Source organism: Sturnira hondurensis, unplaced genomic scaffold (assembly GCF_014824575.4).
Source record: "Sturnira hondurensis isolate 20B ecotype Veracruz unplaced genomic scaffold, ASM1482457v3 Scaffold0003693, whole genome shotgun sequence".
NCBI classification, from domain to species: domain Eukaryota; kingdom Metazoa; phylum Chordata; class Mammalia; order Chiroptera; family Phyllostomidae; genus Sturnira; species Sturnira hondurensis.
This window is the reverse complement of record NW_028076324.1, coordinates 6,253,218-6,271,134: the sequence shown is the minus strand read 5'-3', so window position 1 is coordinate 6,271,134 and position 17,917 is coordinate 6,253,218. Positions and strand designations below refer to the sequence as shown.

The 17,917-nt window shown below is 50.5% G+C and overlaps 1 protein-coding gene across 3 annotated transcripts in view; it reads left to right on the top strand.

The window, feature by feature from the left end:
• Positions 1-17,917, top strand: part of SCARA3 (scavenger receptor class A member 3) — a 35,677-nt gene that overhangs the window by 3,818 nt on the left and 13,942 nt on the right. Inside the window, exons 2-5 of one of the 3 annotated variants that reach the window (XM_037042234.1) lie at positions 10,181-10,234; positions 11,469-11,588; positions 14,748-14,846; positions 15,802-16,845. In XM_037042234.1, the coding sequence (XP_036898129.1) occupies positions 10,181-10,234; positions 11,469-11,588; positions 14,748-14,846; positions 15,802-16,845 (1,317 nt within the window). Of the gene's footprint in view, positions 1-10,138; positions 10,235-11,468; positions 11,589-14,747; positions 14,847-15,801; positions 16,846-17,917 lie in introns of all 3 variants that reach the window. The other 2 variants (XM_037042233.1, XM_037042235.1) reach the window with 2 other exon arrangements.

The window sequence follows — 17,917 nt, the reverse complement described above, 5'->3', positions numbered from 1 at the left end:
TGCCATCCAGCTGGGGTACCTTTAATAACGGAAGATTCATATCCCATAGCTAATTGCAGAGAGAGGAAAAGGAATTCTGCTTCTCAGTAGATGTTTGTGGATGTTTGTTCATGAAGGGCAGGCAGCTGTGCTGGGCGCTAGAATAGGCAAGTATCGCAGAATGACACACGGTGCCAGTCATGTACACACTGCCCATGTCCGTTGTGTTTAATTTAGCAAGTGTGTGTGTGTTGTGAGCACCAAAGCCCAAGGTTAGGCCTAGCCCTGCCCCAGACCAGCCTTATAACTATGCAACCATGAGGAAGTCATTGGTGCTCCCTGAGCCTCAGTCTCCTCCTCTGCAAGTGGGCTGGGTGATCTTTGAGGTTCTTTCCAGCGTTAACATTCTATGCTATCATTTCTCCTTCAGTGAGGGCACACACACACACACACACACACACACACAAATCTCCCCCCCAGAACAAAACTGTAATGCCCACAGGGTAATATGAGAATGTGAGTTCATGAATGTGGAGTCCCTGTCTGCCCCTTTCCTGACTCACTCCTGCACAGTGCCTGGCGCATGGTAGGCGCCCACTACATTTGCTCGGTGGGTACACCTGAGTCCCCCACCCAGCTGGAATCCTTAAAGGCAAGTATCACACTGTGGTATCCCCACATCTCATGGAGGTATTCAGTGAAGAGTCATGCTTCTATTTAACAAGCATTTTTTTAAAGATTTTATTTATTTATTTATTTATTTATCTATTTATTTATCTTTAGAGGGAAAGGAGAGGGAGAGAAACATCAATGTATGGTTGCCTTTCATGCATCCTCTGCTGGGAGTTGGCCTGCAGGGAACCAGCCTGCAACCCAGGCATGTGCCCTGACTGGGAATCGAACCGCGATCCTCTAGTTCTCAGGCCCGCGCTCTTAACAAGCATTTTTATTGAGCAACTGCTAAATGCCAGCTAGAGCTTGTGTATCCATGTGTGTCTAATGTCCAGGAAAGATGCGAAGAAGAGCTCAGACACTGCTCTTTCTCTCAAGGAGCTTACCTGTTGCTAGGACACGTAAGATGTGTGCCCAAATTATTCAAAAAAGACTAAAAGTGGTAAGTGTCACAGGAGAAGCCCCAGGAGGCAATTCGGGTGGTACTGGTCCTTTCCCCATCTCCTCTGCTGCTCCTCTGGATGAGTCTGTGGTTCCAGCCGTGAGCTCCTTGCTCCTTCCTGGACACCCATTCTTTGAACAGTCTTACCCGGGGTTGTAGATGTGTCATGGGAATAGGTTGATGACACCTCTCTGAGCTCCAGACTCCTCTGTCCACCGGAGTCCCTAACGTCTCCAGGCGCAGACCTGCAGGCCCAGAGGAGACGCCTGTATGTCCACCTGAAGCCAAACTAGAAAGCTGGTTATTCTTGGGTGTTGCCCCACGCTTTTCAGTCAGCAAACATGTGTTGAGTACAGGCTTTGGGGAGGAGGCATGCAAATTTAGGCAAACAAGGATGGTTCCTGCCTGCAGGCAGAGACCCCTAAGAAAACCGAACAATCCAGGGAGAAGATGCAGAAGAACAAGTGGGGGTGTCTCTGGTAGATCCGATAGGAATTACCAGAGGTAAAGAGAGCGGTTCAAGTTGGGGTGGTTCAGGAGGACTTTGGGGAGGGGTTGAGGGTGGGCAAGGTTTGGATGGGGTCACTCAAGGGACAGTCAGAAGAGGCAGGTGATGGTGTTGGTGAAAGCTGGGCATCATGCCATTGGGCAAGTGTGTTTAGGGGTGGTGGGTAGAGATTTGTCTGGAGTTGAGAACTGGCTGAGAGACACAGGGTGTCACCAGACCGGGAGGCCTTGAGTGCCATGCTAAGGACTTCCAAATGTGTGCTGTTGACACTGGGGAGGATTGGGACGGGTTCGTCAGGAGGTAGCTTGGTCGCTGCTTCTCCCTGGAGACGGGGCGGGGGTGGGGGGAATCTCTCCTTTTGGAGAATGAGAGGAAGAAAATGAACTTTCAAGGGAGCCAAAAGGAGTGGCCAGAGCTCGTGCAGAGAAGTGTGACAGTACTGTCATGGAAATCGGGAGGAGAACGCTCCGAGAGAGAAGTCAACAGCGTCAATACAGCTGGCCCTCAGTCAGCAGAGCTGGCACAGGCTTGTTGGGTCCAGAGGGAGCCAGGCTGCACGGGCCGAGAGGGAAACGGGCAGGCTAAAGCAAAGATGCAGGGAGGCCTTGGGTCAGACAAGTTTCAGGAAAAGGGAACCGAATCATTAAAGTAAGGAGCAGGGCCAGGCGGGAGGGTCTTTCTAGGGGCTCACTGGAAGGCAGAAGGAGAGAGAAGAGAGGAGTATCGGGGACACGGTGATGGTGACGAAGAAGGCAGGGGTGGGTGAGCTCTGCCGTGGAAGGAAGAGACGCTCTCTCCAGGGGCCCCAGGGGAGGCTACGGACATAGACTTGTTGCATTACTAGAGAGAGAGGAAAGGCGAGAGAAAAACATCGATGTGAATGAGAAGCATCAATTGCTTGCCTCCAGTACGTGCCAGGACCAGGGACGGGCGCCCAGACAGGGGATAAACCTACGGCCTAGTTATGTGCCTGGATCTGGAATTGAACCCGAAACTTTTCGGTTACGGGAGGATGCTCTAACCAACCAAGCCACACCAGCCACGGCACATTTAATCTTTTTATGATATATACTCATTATGAGAACTTTTGGAAAATTCAGAAAAGGAAAAAATAATAGCCCTCACTTGCACTCTTAGCCCTCAGAGATAATCGACAAGATCTGGGTGAGCTTCCTCTCAGAAATATTTCCTCGTGCATCTGCACACAGATTTTTTACGTACCTAAGATTACACTAACACGTGTGTTTTAAAATTCAATGATAGAACACATATCTTTCCCGGGCAATAAGTACAGAGCTGCATTATTTTTTCAATGATTGCATAATATTCCGTAGTACAACTTTACAATAATTTATTTAATCAATCCCTTATTAATTGAGCTATTTGAGGCATTTGAGCTATTTACATTTTTCTCAGGTTGATCATAGCCTCTAGTGACAGTCTGCACACATCCACCTCAGCCTAGTTGAATACGTGTTCCCTGAGGGGGAAAGATGATTAGAAAGGAGGTTGCTGCGTCCAAACGCAGGCTCACGTGAAGCGTGGAAAGGAGTGCCACTCTGTGCTCCTGGTGCACAAGACGGCCCGTTTCCACACACCTGTGCCTACACTGGGTGTGTGGTGAAGCAGCCAGAGGAGTTTGGGGAAAGTGAAGATTTTAAACCTAATAGTTTTGGTTTTTTGAGAAAGGGAGGAGGTGAGCTCATCTTTGAAGAACAGGAGGGGCATTGAAGGAGGACCCGGACACCAGGACTTGCCTGGGGCCAGCCCCATACCACCCTCTGACACGCTTTCACCCAGCCGGGTTGTCCCAGCTCAGAGCCGTGAAAACAGTCCGAGGAAGATAGGGCACCAGGGCAGGAGAGGAAGCTCAAGGCTCCAGGGTGCGGAAGCGGACCCTGGGGTCTCGGTGGATACCCCGGGCAGAGAGCAGAGTGTAAAGGCTCCGTGTGGTAGGTTGGGGAAACAGCAAGGGAGGTGGAAGAAAGAGCTGAGACTGTGTGGGTGGAAAGCAGTATGTGGTCAGGCTGAGCCACGGCCATCTAGGAGATGAGACCTGCAGATTCCTCGTCATGGAGCCCTGAGGTCCCGAGGGCCAGTGGGCTTTAAACATAATGTTGCCGCCATGACGGTTGGTGGGGGGAGGCAGGATGAAGAAATCGCCCCGTGCAGGTGAGGACTGGCCCAGCACAGTGTTCCCTGAAGCGGGTATGCCTCTGAATACCATTTCCGTGGGGTTTTATAGGTCACTTTTAAAAAATTTATTTTATTGTTGTTCAAATACAGTTGTCTGCATTTACCACTGCCCCCCCACCCTATAGGTCATTTTTTTTTCCGAGAGTGGCAGCAAGTTCTTTATCAAATTACGTACAAATTGCAGTAGGCTTATTTTTTTGAAGGACTAAAACTGTTTTAGCATAGTACTATGTGTTTCTAAGATGGTGAAAGTGTGAAGCATTTTCCGGACTAACTTGATCAAAGAACCCTTTTTCAAAGAATATTTTGTAATTTGCATTCTGTAGGTCATATTTATTTGTTTGTTTGTTTCCTGAGAAGGGAGAAGGGGAGGAGGAAGAAAGGAAGAGAAACATCGATGTACCACTGCCTCTCACACCCCCAACCCTGGGGACCTGGCTGCATCCCAGGCATGTGCCCTGACTGGGAATTGAACTGGCGACCTTTTGGTTTGCAGGCCTGCGCTCAGTCCACTAAGCCACCTCAGCCAGGGTGTGTAGGACATAGTTTAGAAAATGAATTTGTTGAAAGTTGGAAATTGGTCCTGAAAGTGACAGACATGGGGAAAGGGGGCAAATGACAGCAGCAGTTCCGGGAGGGCAGAGGAATAGTCCTGTAAAAACAACCATTACTACCACTTCCCGCGTATTTACTATGTGCCAGGAACTCTACATATGTCGCCTCACTGAATTATCCCAGCAGGTCGGTAAAGTACCTGGTGTTCCCACTATTTCTGCACGTGGAACTCGGAGACGGAAAGGAAACTTCCCATGCAAGAAATAGCAGGGACCTCAAGTAGGGTTTGAAGGCCGAGAGGTGACGATAGACATCAAGACCCCCTACCCGTCTGTCCCCCCCGGATTTGTGGGGTTCAGGGGAGGAGTGACTCTCTGCACAGTGGCGACCAGTGCAGATGTGGTGGGGGAGGGTTGGAGTCTGTTGTATTGAGTGAATACCCTGGGTTCTCTTCTCAACTAGAGGCCACATCACCCCTTGAAGGGGTATTTGGAAATGGGGTAGCCCCTTGGAGTTATCACAAGGACCAGGGATCGCTACTAAGAGTTAGTGGGCCGCCATGCCAAGTGTGCGAAGAGTGTGGGGAAAACCTGTCCAGTGAGGCCTGGTGTCGCCTGAACACCATGAGGGCCCCAGTGAGAAACACTTAGGGCCAGGAAGGGGGTGAAAGTCATTCAGAATAAAGAGGGTTTGGGATAAAGGGGGAATTCACCCACAAGCTCTGTGGTTACCAAGGACAGAGTGGAAGGCAGTAGGCAGTGGGAGGCTGTGGCTGGCCGGGATTCAGACAGAGGTGGCTGGGGAAAGGAAATGCCTGTCCCAGGGCATCAAACATGGATTTTAGGAATGAAGGAGCAGAAAGGAGGCCAGGGTTCCGGGAAAGCCAATTGTGACCATTTGCTGAGCAGGAGAATCTGAAAGGGAAAGACCAGATTCATTGGAGCCCAGAGGGACCGCCGGGTTCCTGCCCGAATATAGGCGCATCTGCAGAGGAAGCCTCTGGGGAGGGGGTAATAGCAGGGGGGTTCTAATGAAAATAGTTTTGCAGCCTTAATTACAGTGTTCTCCAAGCTTTGACTATTGCTATTCTGCAATTTTAAATATAGCATTGGCTCCTGAGAAGACTCTCAAATCTTTATTTTTACTGACCCAATTGGCTGTTTTGAAAAACCCACTCTGTGAACTTCGTAGTAGGAGATAATCATCAAAATATGTTCCTTGAAGTTCCCAAAGAAAGGCCTTTTATTCAGTTCCTCGAATCTCTCCCCCTTGCCGACTCCGACGGAAGATTGCAGAAATTCTGGCTAAGGAGCGCATTAACTCCACATTTTTGGTCAGCCAAAAGCAAGCTGGAGCCGGCGACCGCAGTTGAGTGAGCAGCAGGTTAACAGGTTCGGGCTCTTGTCCGCCTCCAGAAGGAGCCGGGAAGCGGCTCGGCCCTGCCGCGTCAGCAGTCCGGCCTCGCGACGTGCCAACAACGCACCTTCAATCAAACCCCCACGTGGCTCTGCGGGAGCGGAGTCTTAAAAAAAGAAAGGAGTTCCCCTTGTGGCCGTCCTGGTGTTTGGGTTGGATGTTATGACCTTAGGTAGGAGACGAACAGAGGCTCTTTCAAGTCTCCAGTGGTTGCCACTGCTTTACCAGTCTGAGCTTACAACACTGGCTTTGGAGGCGATTTGATTTTTTTAAAATTAAGATACTGCCTGTAATTGGGGTAGATATTGCTGGATAAAGACTGGGACCTGGCTATGTCCTTGGTGGGTAACTCGTGGGCCTGGCTTCTCTACAACGGGGAACAGGATGCTCCTTTATGACACTGCCATCTCTCGGGGCCTCTGGAACGGCTGGCGTATAGAGTCTCGGGTTTTCGCTACTCGGAGCAGCATGCTGTCCCCAGCTTGTCCTCCCCTTTTCCCAAGACAGGGGCTTTCCCAACGTCCAGGCATGACCACGTCCTCCCCAGCGTCCTTCCCCGAGCTCACCTCTTCCTGTCACAATAGCCTGTATCTGGGATTTAGCAAAATGAAAAAAAAGGAAGAAAAGAGAGAGACGGAGGGCAACAGAGGCTGTTGGAAACTTAGCCTCTCTTCAGACACCCGAGGCCCACCACGTGGCGTCTTCTCCAATTATCCCAGACACCTGGCCGCCCGTGGTGTTTGGTACTTGGATGCGCCTCCGTTGTCAGCATGTCAAAAGTCCTTAGTTTCCCATGGCTAGTTTGTGTGACTCAGGGAAGGGCCAGGGCCTTATTTCGGAGGACCATAAAAATGCCAGGGGTATTCTAAGGTAATTAACTGGGACACTAATGGAAGCTCCCCCCTGCAAAAAAAAAAAAAAAAAAACCCACCACAAGAGAAGCCTTTTAGGTTTGGGGGAGGAATATTATATCCCCTGTTCTAGTTCTGAGAAAGGGAGAAGCAGGTCCTGAATTTGGCTGCACCCTCCCCCCCATCGGCCGTTCCTTTTCTGTTCCAGCTTTAGGCTTCTGTGTGTTCATTTTAAATCTCTGCGGCTTTAAGCCTTTGCCTCCTCAACGCATCAGCGCTCCCCAACACACCCTAGCCGTGGAGAGCTCTAATAATAAGCCCGATTTAAACTGCATTTTAAGTCATTAATCTTTATTATTTTATTTTTTTAAGATTTTATTTATTCATATTTAGAGAGGAAGAGAAGGAGAGAAATATCAATGTATGGTTGCCTCTTGTGAATCCCCTGCTGGGAACTGGCCTGTAACCCAGGCATGTGCCCTGACTGGAAATCGAACCGCGTTCGTGTGGTTCGCAGGCTCTCGCTCAATCCACTGAGCTACGCCAGCCAGGGCTAAGTCATTAATCTTTATTTTTGAACAAAGGTGCACCCTTTATTGAAACAGCAGAAGTTAACAATCAACCAAGGAGGCAAAGGGTCAGCAAACCCATCTATTTTAAATGCACACCATGTGGTCAGCCCTGTGCGGTGGGAAGATTTCCCAACCTCAAGTAGATGACGAACTCCTGGGAGGCCAGACACGTAAACAGCTGTGGGGCCTGGTGGGAAGGACGCTGCCCAGCTCCTCAGCCGTCTGAGTTGGGTGTAAGCAATTCTGTGTGTGTTGCTTCCGATTCCTGGACATTCATTTGCAAACCAGTCACTTCGCCTCCCTGAACCCTCGTAACATGACTGGTGGGTTCTGTGACTTACAAGTTTCCTTCCTCCCGTTGACATAAGAAACATCCAACCTGTAGAGATTTTTATGAGTTTATTTGAGCCAAACTGAGAACAATTAGTGGAAAACAAAATCTCAGTGGATTGAGAAAATGCTCCAGGGGATGTCAGTTTTGCAGCTTATTTTGTACATCAGAGTCAAAGGAGGGTTGCATGAAACCCATCGGTGATAGGTTAGGGAGGTGGGAGGAAGCAAAGCTGGGAAACCTCGGCGACTGGATAAAGAGAGACGCATCCTTCTTTACATTGGAGGGTACAGGATAGTTAACATTTGCAGCACTTAGCAGGTATTTGCAGAACAAGGTAACAATGAAGGGTTCTGTGGTCTCTGCTCTGGTGCTGGCTGTGCTCCGAGGGGTTTGGTAAAGGGGGGTTACTCTGACTGTCCAAGTGGACGTTATCTTAGACCATAGACGGGCTCGCTTACAGTAAAGACTGACCTCTGTCAAGGAAGCTATAGGCCTAGGACATGACTACCTGCTGTGACCTGCTTTTAGTTAGGAATTTTCATGTTCAGACCATCCCCTGTGGTTACTTTCGGTCTCTGAATTTGTAAGGCCACCATGCAGGCCTCCCTTGAACTTGTCACGTTTAGTGTATGGCCCCCTTTTCGTCCACACTCCCTGTCTCTGAATACACTTCGAAGGCTGGGATGGCCAGCACGAACTCATCACCCCAGAAGGCATGGGGAGGGGCAGGCGTGGAGGTGCAGAGCGGGGGGACATTCTTTTCCTGTCTCTCTGTCAAGCCTGCTTGGCCCAGGGCAAGGGGGAGTACAGGTTCCTGTCTCCCCTCATCAATCATCTCCTAATCAGTCGTAGACTGCGTTCTCAAGCCAAGCTTTTCCCAGTTCTCTGTGCCTGTTGCTCCCTCCACCCTCTCACCGGAACAGTCTTGGGGTAATGTGAACATAATGAGCCCGTGCTCGCAAAGGGCTTGGCTTATAAAAGCCTCACAAAGGCTTTGGATCGTGTTCTCATTAAAATAAACAAGGTGAAAGTGGGGAGTTGCTATAGTATTCCAGATATAGGCAAGTGAGGGGTCCCCAAGGCTCCAGGCTCAGCCCTGGCGAACAGGAAGTCCAAAGGATTAGAGCAAGAAGAGAGCTCTTTGGGGATTAGGGAGGGCTGTGAGTTATGATGCTGAGACGTCAGCGAAGGAAACAGGGCCAAATACTGGTGAACCCCTCCCCTGGAGAGAGCCGAGACCCACGCTGGCAGCTGTCGTTTCCCTTCCCCTGGGCTGCTCCGCAAAGCACCGGAACGGGGTCTTTATTGCTTCCCACTTGCTAGTGATTGCCAATTTAGGGGACTCTTGGAGGGAGAGCAAGGTTATGACAAAGCTGTGTGCTTTTCAAGGGGATGTTTGCTGAAGGTGGGAGTCAGCTGTGCTTGATTTAAGTCTTCCCACATTCGCTGCAAAGGTTATAAACAGTGAAGTGATGAAATGAGCGCCGGAGCCAGAACTGGGAGGAGGCCTGGTCACGAGGGAGGGCAGAGAAGCACCACCAAGGGGTGGGGAGAAATGAGGAACACGCCCGGAAGGCCTAGGAGGCATTTCTGCTACAACGAGTGGAAGGAATATGTCCCCAAGGAGGCCTGAGTTGGCGGTAAGTCCGATAGGCCGATGCAACATTGTCATAGCTGAGATCATCGGGGGATGCGAGGGCCTGAGGTGTGGGGCAGACAGTCAGAGGCACCCAGGAATCCTAGTAGGCCCACCTGAGACCCCAGTTTATGGGAAAGGCCCAGTGGTCCTTGTAACCTCCCAGGGAAACTTATCCTGTAAACTGCTGGCAGATTGACAATGGGATGGGCTAGCTACCTAGGATGCAGCACAGGTCCGAAGGGTTGATTTCTCAGAATACATGTATGGGGGTGGACAAAAGTAGGTTAGCAGTTGTAACACAAATAAATCACACAATAATTAGAGCGGCACGGTGGGCAGCTGGACCCAAGACCCCAACATAAATCCCCAACCCTAGGAGGTGCTGCCCCAGACCCTGCCGTACTGCATCGCCCTAAGATAGCCTGGGTTTTGGGGGGTGCCCACTCTTTTCTAATGGGTCAGTCTTCCCACCGACTGGTCAGCACCCATAGCTGTGATGGAAGATTTTGAGTCTCAGCCCAGCCAGTCTGCTCCTTGAAAAAGGGAGCAAGGGCAAGAGGCTAGGGGAAAATGCGCCCGCTGCAGTCCCCGCATGTCAGGGAGCGGAAGGACACTGAGCCGGACTGAGCGGCTGGCTCTTATTTCCTTCCACATCCCAGAAGGCGGTTGCGCAAGGCGCTCGTGGAGCAGCAACTGAACTGGCTTGTGTGTCTTCACTGGTGGGAGGTCATGGCATCTTGTTACCCAATGTGTTGGGACATCCCAGTTCCTCAGCCACTTTGATTCTTTCCTTTGTTCCTGTTTTCTCTGCTTGCTCTCAGGTCGCCTGGAGCTCAGGTGGACTGACTTGGACCCAGGGGTGGGAGGGGGTGGGCACAAAGTGCGGGGACCTTCAAGGAATGGGGTGGCTGGAGGGGGGTGGCTGTGGCTCGGGGCCCCAGCCCGGCAGCTGACGGCGCTTGGCTCCATCACAGTGAGGTCGGCCGGTGGCGACGGAGATGCGTTGTGTGTTTCAGAAGAGGAGCTGGCCGGCGATGAGGACATGCCCTCCTTCCCGTGCACGCTGGAGGGTAAGGGCTCTGGGGCTGCCCTCTGATCGCTTTTCTGTGCTCAGAGTCCCTCCTCGCTCCCATCCTCGGGCTGGTCACTCGCCTCTCTACAGGGCTTCAAAATCCTGGCTGTCCTTCTGCCCTCTGCTTGCTGGGGTGGGGGTGTCTTTTCAAAGACAGAGGGGCGCGGGCCTGTGTTATGCAGTACAGGTGAAATCAGAGTTTGACACGAGTGCTGTCTGTCCCCAGGGATCCTCGTGAGACCTGCCAGGGACCTCTGCCAAGTCCCCCAGGGCCTGTCTCTCAGCTGGCCCAGAACTGTGTCCTGCTATTGTATCCCATGCCGGCCAAGTAGCCTGTCCTTCTGAGGCCCACAGGATCCAGTGGGCATTTGGCTCATCTGAGCTGTTACTCGGAGTAGGGTTGGTTTCTTGATGGGTTTCAGTGTAGACCGGAGCAGCTGTTCCCAGCCTTGGCTGTTGTACATTGTGATCTCCAGGGATCCCTGAGACCAGCCCTCAGGAGTGCTGATGTCTTTCGGTCTGGAGTGTGAACAGGGCATTGGGATTTTTAGACATTCCTGGTACTCCTAATGTACAGCTGAAATTGAACAAACCCTAGAGATTCCACTGGGCCTTGGCCACCTGCCAGAGCAGCCAGGAACACCTGGTTCTCCTTCTTCTGCACGAGGCACCACCTGGGGGACTGGAGCAGTTCATTTAGTTTCCATAAGAGTTGTTGGTTACCTGCGAAGTTCGGGGACTGGTGACCAACCTTCTGGTTTGCCTGGGACCTAAGGGGTTGCCTGGGTATGTGACTTTCAGTCTCGGCAAACCGTCCTGGTTGCTCCACATTGAGGAGTGCCCATGACACGAGACACTCAGTGCTGAAACCAGGAACATCGCAGGCAAACCGGGACGGGTTGGTCACGCAGGGCTAGAGCATGTGCTGGCTGCCCACGTTGTGGATCGTTGTAAGGCCAGTGTGTCGGGAAGACGTGTTTGCCCCCAGTCCAGGCGGAATGATGATGCCATAGAGTGAGGTAGTGATGGGTGTTCTTGGAAGACTCTGACTCTGGTTTCTTCCATTCCTGAAAGCTGCAGGGCCTAGAGGAAAGGCAGTGAGGGGGGCAAAGAATGAGGCTCTAGAATGTGAAATGCAATGGGACAGGCCAGAGCAGGAACGTGGAACCAGCCTGTCAGCTGCAGCCTCAGCCACTGGCCTGAGACACCGTCCTCCTTTTGTCCCCACACAGGCCAGCTGGGGCCCCGCTGCAGCCGCTGCCAGAAGAACCTGTCTCTGCACACGTCGGTGCGGATTCTGTACCTCTTCCTGGCCCTGCTTTTGGTGGCCGTGGTCGTGCTGGCCTCTCTGGGTGAGTGCAGACTCCCAGCAGCCTCTGGCTGGTCCAGGGCTCCTCCCACCCCACGCCCTCCTGCACCGCAGGGGATTCCTGATCAGGTCTCCAGCACTGAGGCTCCCCTACGCAGGCACACACAGATCTCTGCAGCAGGGCCAGAGCCAGGGAGCCTCAATGCCTGGTTTCAGCTGCAAAGCCTGGCTCCTAACTTCTGGTCAGTAATTGGCTGTGTGGCCAGGAAGGAGGCCCTTCCCCTCCCAGGACCTCCATTTCCCCATTGAGGAAATGAGAGGCTAGGACTAGATCAGTGGTTCCTGGTTTTAGCTCCATGTTAAAATCACCTGGAAGCTTTAAAAAACATTGATGCTTGGGCCCTGCCCCGGATAATGGAATTAATTTATATCTTTAAGCTTTCTGGATGATTCTATTGTCTATCCAGAGTTGAGGTCAGGCCATTTCTAAGACCTTTCCATGGTCTTAGTGACTTTCTCGAAGCCAGGTTAGATGGCTCCCTGCATCGCCATCAAGTCCGCAGTTGCTGAAGTACAGATTCCTGGGCCTCGTGCCGAGTTACCAGCTTGGAGTCCCACGGGTGAAACCCAGGGATCTCACGTTTGGGGCTTCTGTTACGCACTGTCGTTTATCTGAGTGGCAGCTGACGCAGGTGAGGGCGTGCAGCTAGATTCCGGGAACTTCAGCTTTCTGGATGCTACCAGTTTATGGTAAACGGATGAACGCAAATTTGATGGCTTCTTACTACAAGCCCATGCCATTTGCAGCTTCTGATTTTAAAACTCTAGACTTCTTCACTGAGGGAAGCAGTAAGTTCATTTGCCCTAATGGACTTGACAATGAAGACAAGAGTGGGACTAGAGGGAGACAGGTGAGGTGCTCACGCCAGGTGCCAACCCTGCACTCGTCCAACCCTTGACAGGGAGTGCTTGGTCCAGCCCTGGAACCCAGTGAGCAAGTCCTCACTTAAAGTCATCAATAGGTTTTCAGAAACTGCATATACTGAAACCAGTTCCACCACAGACTGATTGCTATGAACAAGAATTAAGTTCCTATATTATATTTCTGGTCACAAAAATATCACCACACTTCTAAATAAAGACCCAAGACACAATATTAAACATTGAAATAAATGTAAGCTATACATACACTTAAGAAAGATGAATAAGACCAGGTAAGATTATTTTCCAACCTGACGACTCCAGTTCAGGGTTGTGGGTGGCCAGGCCTCTCCCCGCAGCCCGGGTGCACGCAGGGAACCCACCCCAGATGGGGCGTCCTTCCATCCCAGGGTGCTTTACACACACTCACGCTCAGAAATCCCAGGCTTGCTCAATGGGTTACTATTACTAATTAAACCTTGACAGCTCTGACCTATACAAAGGTAATTAAAGCCCAGAGATTTTAAAAAATTAGAATAATAGGATTTTGGAGCTGGTAAGAATCTCAGAAATCATTTATGAGTAGCTTCAGATTTTCTTTTTATAGATAATCCAATTGCTCTCCAGAAAAATCAATGACTTGCCTGAAGTCACCCAACACATTGAGGCGAATCCAGACTAGAAGTTGAATCACCCAAATCTCTTAGTGGAGCTGATTCCATCCCCTAACCCTTGACCTTCATAGGATCTGTGGGAAATACCTTGTCCACTCTCTGTCCGATCTGTCCCCATCTCTCACTACGAGGCCCAGCCAGGCACCAGATGAAGAAAGCCAGGGACCCTGGTGCTGCCCAGATGCGCTCTGCCCCCTGGCCAGTGCTGAACCCGCAGCAGGGTGCCAGCCTGTCCGTGAAGTGGGAACTGGCATAACCTTTCCAGGAGTGATTAGGCAACATGTATTGACGACTTCAAAAATGTTAACACCCTTTGGCATATTCATTCTAACTGTAGCAATTTATCCTAAGGGATAAACCATAGGCACACCACCATCTTATCCAGGGATTACTTCTAGGATCTAGAATTACTCAGATTTCATTTGTAGGCTCAGAGAGGGAGATACCTTAAATGTCCCCAACATTAAGGGGCTTTTTAAAGTGTTGAATCAATTATATAGAGTGTGTTAACAGATGATAAAAGTAACGACTATAGCCCTGGCTGGTGTGGCTCAGGGATTGAGTGCTGGCCTGTGAACTGAAGGTCCTTGGTTAGATTCCAGGTCAGGGCATGTGTCTGGGTTGCAGGCCAGGTCCCCAGTAGGGGGCGTGCAAGAGGCAACCGATTGTTTCTCTCACATGTCGATGTTTCTCTCTCTCCCTCCCTTTCCCTCTTTCTGAAAATAAACAAATAAAATCTTATTTTTAAAAAGTAATGATTTTAAAACAATTTAAATCTTAGTGAGGAAATGTCCATGACATGATACCAAGAATGCAAAATGAAAGAAATGAGATCTTCAGAACATCCCAATTTCCTGTGTTATGGTTTTCTAAAAGTGTGTATGTTTATGTAGATATAGAATGGTTGTGGAGATAAATAAGATTATATGAGCTGCACAGAGATGTTGATGGCATTTATCAGTGGTAGGATTAGGAATATCTTTTTAATATTTTTTTCCTAATTTCCCCTATTCTATCTTGTGGTCAGGTTCTAGCTCTGAAATCTGGGCAGGAGAGAATCTATATGTATAATTATAGGTTATGCATTATAATATATCAATACATACAACACAATACATATATCTGACAGATATATATACTTATGGAGGATATGTAAACAGATATATATATATATATATATATACACGTCATTCTATGTCCATAGACAGATGCAGTTACCTAGATACGTTTTTTTTTTTTAAAGATTGTATTTATTTATCCTTAGAGGGGAAGGGAAGGAGAGAGGGAGAGAAACATCAATGTGTGGTTGCCTCTCGTGCGTCCCCCACTGGGAACTGGCCTGCAACCCAGGCATGTGCCCCGACTGGGAATTCAACCATGGTTGTTTGGTTCGCAGGCCCGCACTCAATCCATTGAGCTACAGCAGCCAGGGCTAGATACATATTTTAAGGGGCTTGTGACCAACTGGTCATAAGAAGAATTTTCCCTTGCCACCATTGGGGAGCCCCCTGGGAGCAGGAAGAATGGTTTTGGTTGCAGAAGGGCTTATAAAAATGCCTCTCTGAGCCAGCGCCCTGCCCAGTTTCTCATCTGTGTTTGCTCTACAGTTTTCAGGAAAGTAGACTCTCTCTCCGAAGACATCTCCCTGGCCCAGGCCATTTATGACAAGAAGCTTGTGTCTGTGCAGGAAAATCTCCAGGGACTTGGTAAGTGTCCAGTGTCCAGATGTGCTGGGGGAGTAACGTTACTGAGGCAGGGCGAGGGTCCCCCCTGTGCTGTGTGACCTCCATGGCATAGGACCTGGAGCAGGGCAGCTTTCCTCAACCTAGGCGTGAGGAGGGACAGCCATGGCTCCCTGCTCTTTGTCCTGCTGGAGAACCACCCGCTGGAGGAGGTCGGCTACCCTGGGGCTGGAGTTCTGTGTGCGGTACAGATCCTAGAGCCTTTGGGGAAGGGACGAAGTCCACGACAGTTCAGTCCCCCAATATCCCCAGGTACCTGCAATGGTTTTTAAGGCCTTCCAAAGCTTCTTGGTAAGCCAGCTCTTTTCTCGTCACTACTTAAAGTGTCCACGATTTGTGTTGCTCTTTATCTCCTGCCCTAATGAGGCACGTTCTCATGCTGACAGTGAGCAGGGAGGAGCCATAATAGAAGGGGTCAGAGGTGGTCTGTGGTCATGGAAAGAGGAAGCCCTGTTCTACCACTGTCTCGAGACCCACAGTGACACTGGCCAAGCCGGTTCTCTGTGCCTCATTTCTTATCGGTCACAGCAGAAAAATTCCTGCACCATTTTCTCCACAAGATTATTGTGAGACAATAGAATCAGATAACAGTTGTAAAAATATTTGGAGAAATTTTAAAATAAAATGTACATGGGAGGTTCTTGGCAACCTCAGAAAAGTTAGGAAGATGCATTTCCAAGAATTTGGTGGTGAGATGGAGAAAATATCCTAGGTCCTACGTTGCAGGTCGTTTGATAAAAAATTATTTTATAGACATGGCAAGGCTCTTCCAAAAACAATTTCATAGAAGAACTTAGGAAAGGAAGAAAAATCAGAAGGCCACTTGCCAATTCATTCTGCTCTGAGACATTACATTGAAAGAAGCCACCATGGCCCCACGATCCCTCAACAACTAAAATGGTATTTCTTTCTCCTGAAGATCTGAAAGCCCCAAACAACTGCTCCTCCTGCCATGACGTTGGGCACCTGGGGCAAGAGATCAGAAAACTGCAGGAGGAGCTGGAGGGAATTCAAAAGATGCTTCTGGCTCAGGAGGTCCAGCTGGACCAGACCTCTCAGACCCACGAACTGCTCTCCACCACCAGCAGTCAAATCACCCAGGAGATGGGCACTTGTTCCTTCTCCATCCACCAGGTCAATCAGACTCTGGGGCTCTTCCTGACCCAGGTGAGAGGCTGGCAGGCCACCACAGCCGGCCTGGACCTCTCTCTGAAGGACCTCACCCAGGAGTGCTACGACGTCAAGGCTGCAGTGCACCAGATGAACTTCACTGTGGGGCAGACTTCAGAATGGATCCATGGGATTCGCCGGAAGACGGACGAGGAAACCCTGACCCTCCAGAAGATTGTCACCGACTGGCAGAACTATACCCGGCTCTTTGGCAGCCTGCGCACCACCTCAGCCAAGACCGGAGAGGCAGTCAAGAACATCCAGGCCACCCTGGGGACCTCGTCCCAGCGCATCAGCCAGAATTCGGAGAGCATGCATGACCTGATGATGCAGGTCATGGGCCTGCAGCTGCAGCTGGATAACATCTCGACTTTCCTGGACGACCACGAGGAGAACATGCACGACCTGCAGTACCACACTCGCTACGCCCAGAACCGCACGGTGGAGAGGTTCGAGACGCTGGAGGGACGCATGGCCTCTCACGAGATCGAGATCGGCACCATCTTCACCAACATCAATGCCACCGACAGCCACGTGCACAGCATGCTAAAGTACCTGGACGACGTGCGGCTGTCCTGCACGCTCGGCTTCCACACCCACGCTGAGGAGCTCTACTACCTGAACAAGTCCGTCTCCCTCATGCTGGGCACCACGGACCTGCTCCGGGAGCGCTTCAGCCTGCTCAGCGCCCGCCTGGACTTCAACGTCCGCAACCTGTCCATGATCGTGGAGGAGATGAAGGCCGTGGACACACACCATGGAGAAATCCTTCGCAACGTCACCATTGTACGAGGTGAGAGCGAGATGCGGGCTGGGCCACTGCAGAGCTCCCAGACAGCCTGGGTCATCTTGCCAGACCCAGAAGTACCTGATTCCAGGCAGAAATCCTAGTGGGTTAATCCCATCCTGTAGCAAATGCCTAGGTAACTGGCAGTTTTAACGCACTTGCAAACCTCTTTGGTAAAGGTGTTGTGATTCCTAACTTGGCCTGTCATACATATCCAGATTTTCACATATAGATTTGTTTAACTGGTCCACAGAGAGAAGTAGGCAGGCCTTGTCTTTTGGAAACTCTGTCTCCTCTTGTTTTCTCCCTTCCCACCCTCTCGCCGGCGCTGTCATCCATCTGCCCTGCAGATGCCCATCGTTCTGATGCTGCCTTCTCCTATCTCACCCCTGCGTTAGTCAGCGTTCTCCAGAGAAACATAGCCAATAGGACAGAGCATAAGGAATTGGCTCGTAGGATCATGGAGACTGGCAAGTCCCAAATCTGCCCGGCTGATGTCCCAGTCCATCTCCAAAGACAGGAAGCTGCTGTGGAACCAGGGAGGGATGATGTGTGAGTGTGAAGACTGCCAGGTCAGGCAGGAGAGTCCTCTTTGTTGGGGGAGCATCAGCCTTTTGCTCTATTCAGACCTTCAGCTGATTACACGAGGCCCACCCACACTGGGAAGAGCGATCTGCTTTACTCAGTATTGATTTAAGTGTTAAACTCGTCCATAAACACCCCTACAGACACACCCAGAATAATGTTTGACCAAGCTATCTGGCCGCCCTGTGGCCCAGTCAAGTTCATACCTAAAATTAACCATCACAGGTCCACCCCTTCTCAACTCGGCACTCCTACACATGTCCTTAAATCATACTTGGTCCCCAAATGAAGACAGTGACAAGGTCATCATTTCACCTGGTGCACATGACGCCGCTCTCTTGTGTACAGCCAGAAACACACTAACCCCTCCTCGGGAGAGGAGGTGGAGTAATTCAGTCATGCTCACGCTTCTCCTTTTTTAAATCGCTTGTTCTATTACAATTGTCCCAGTTTCTTTTTTCCTCTGTCCCCTTCCACCCAGCCCACCCCTCTC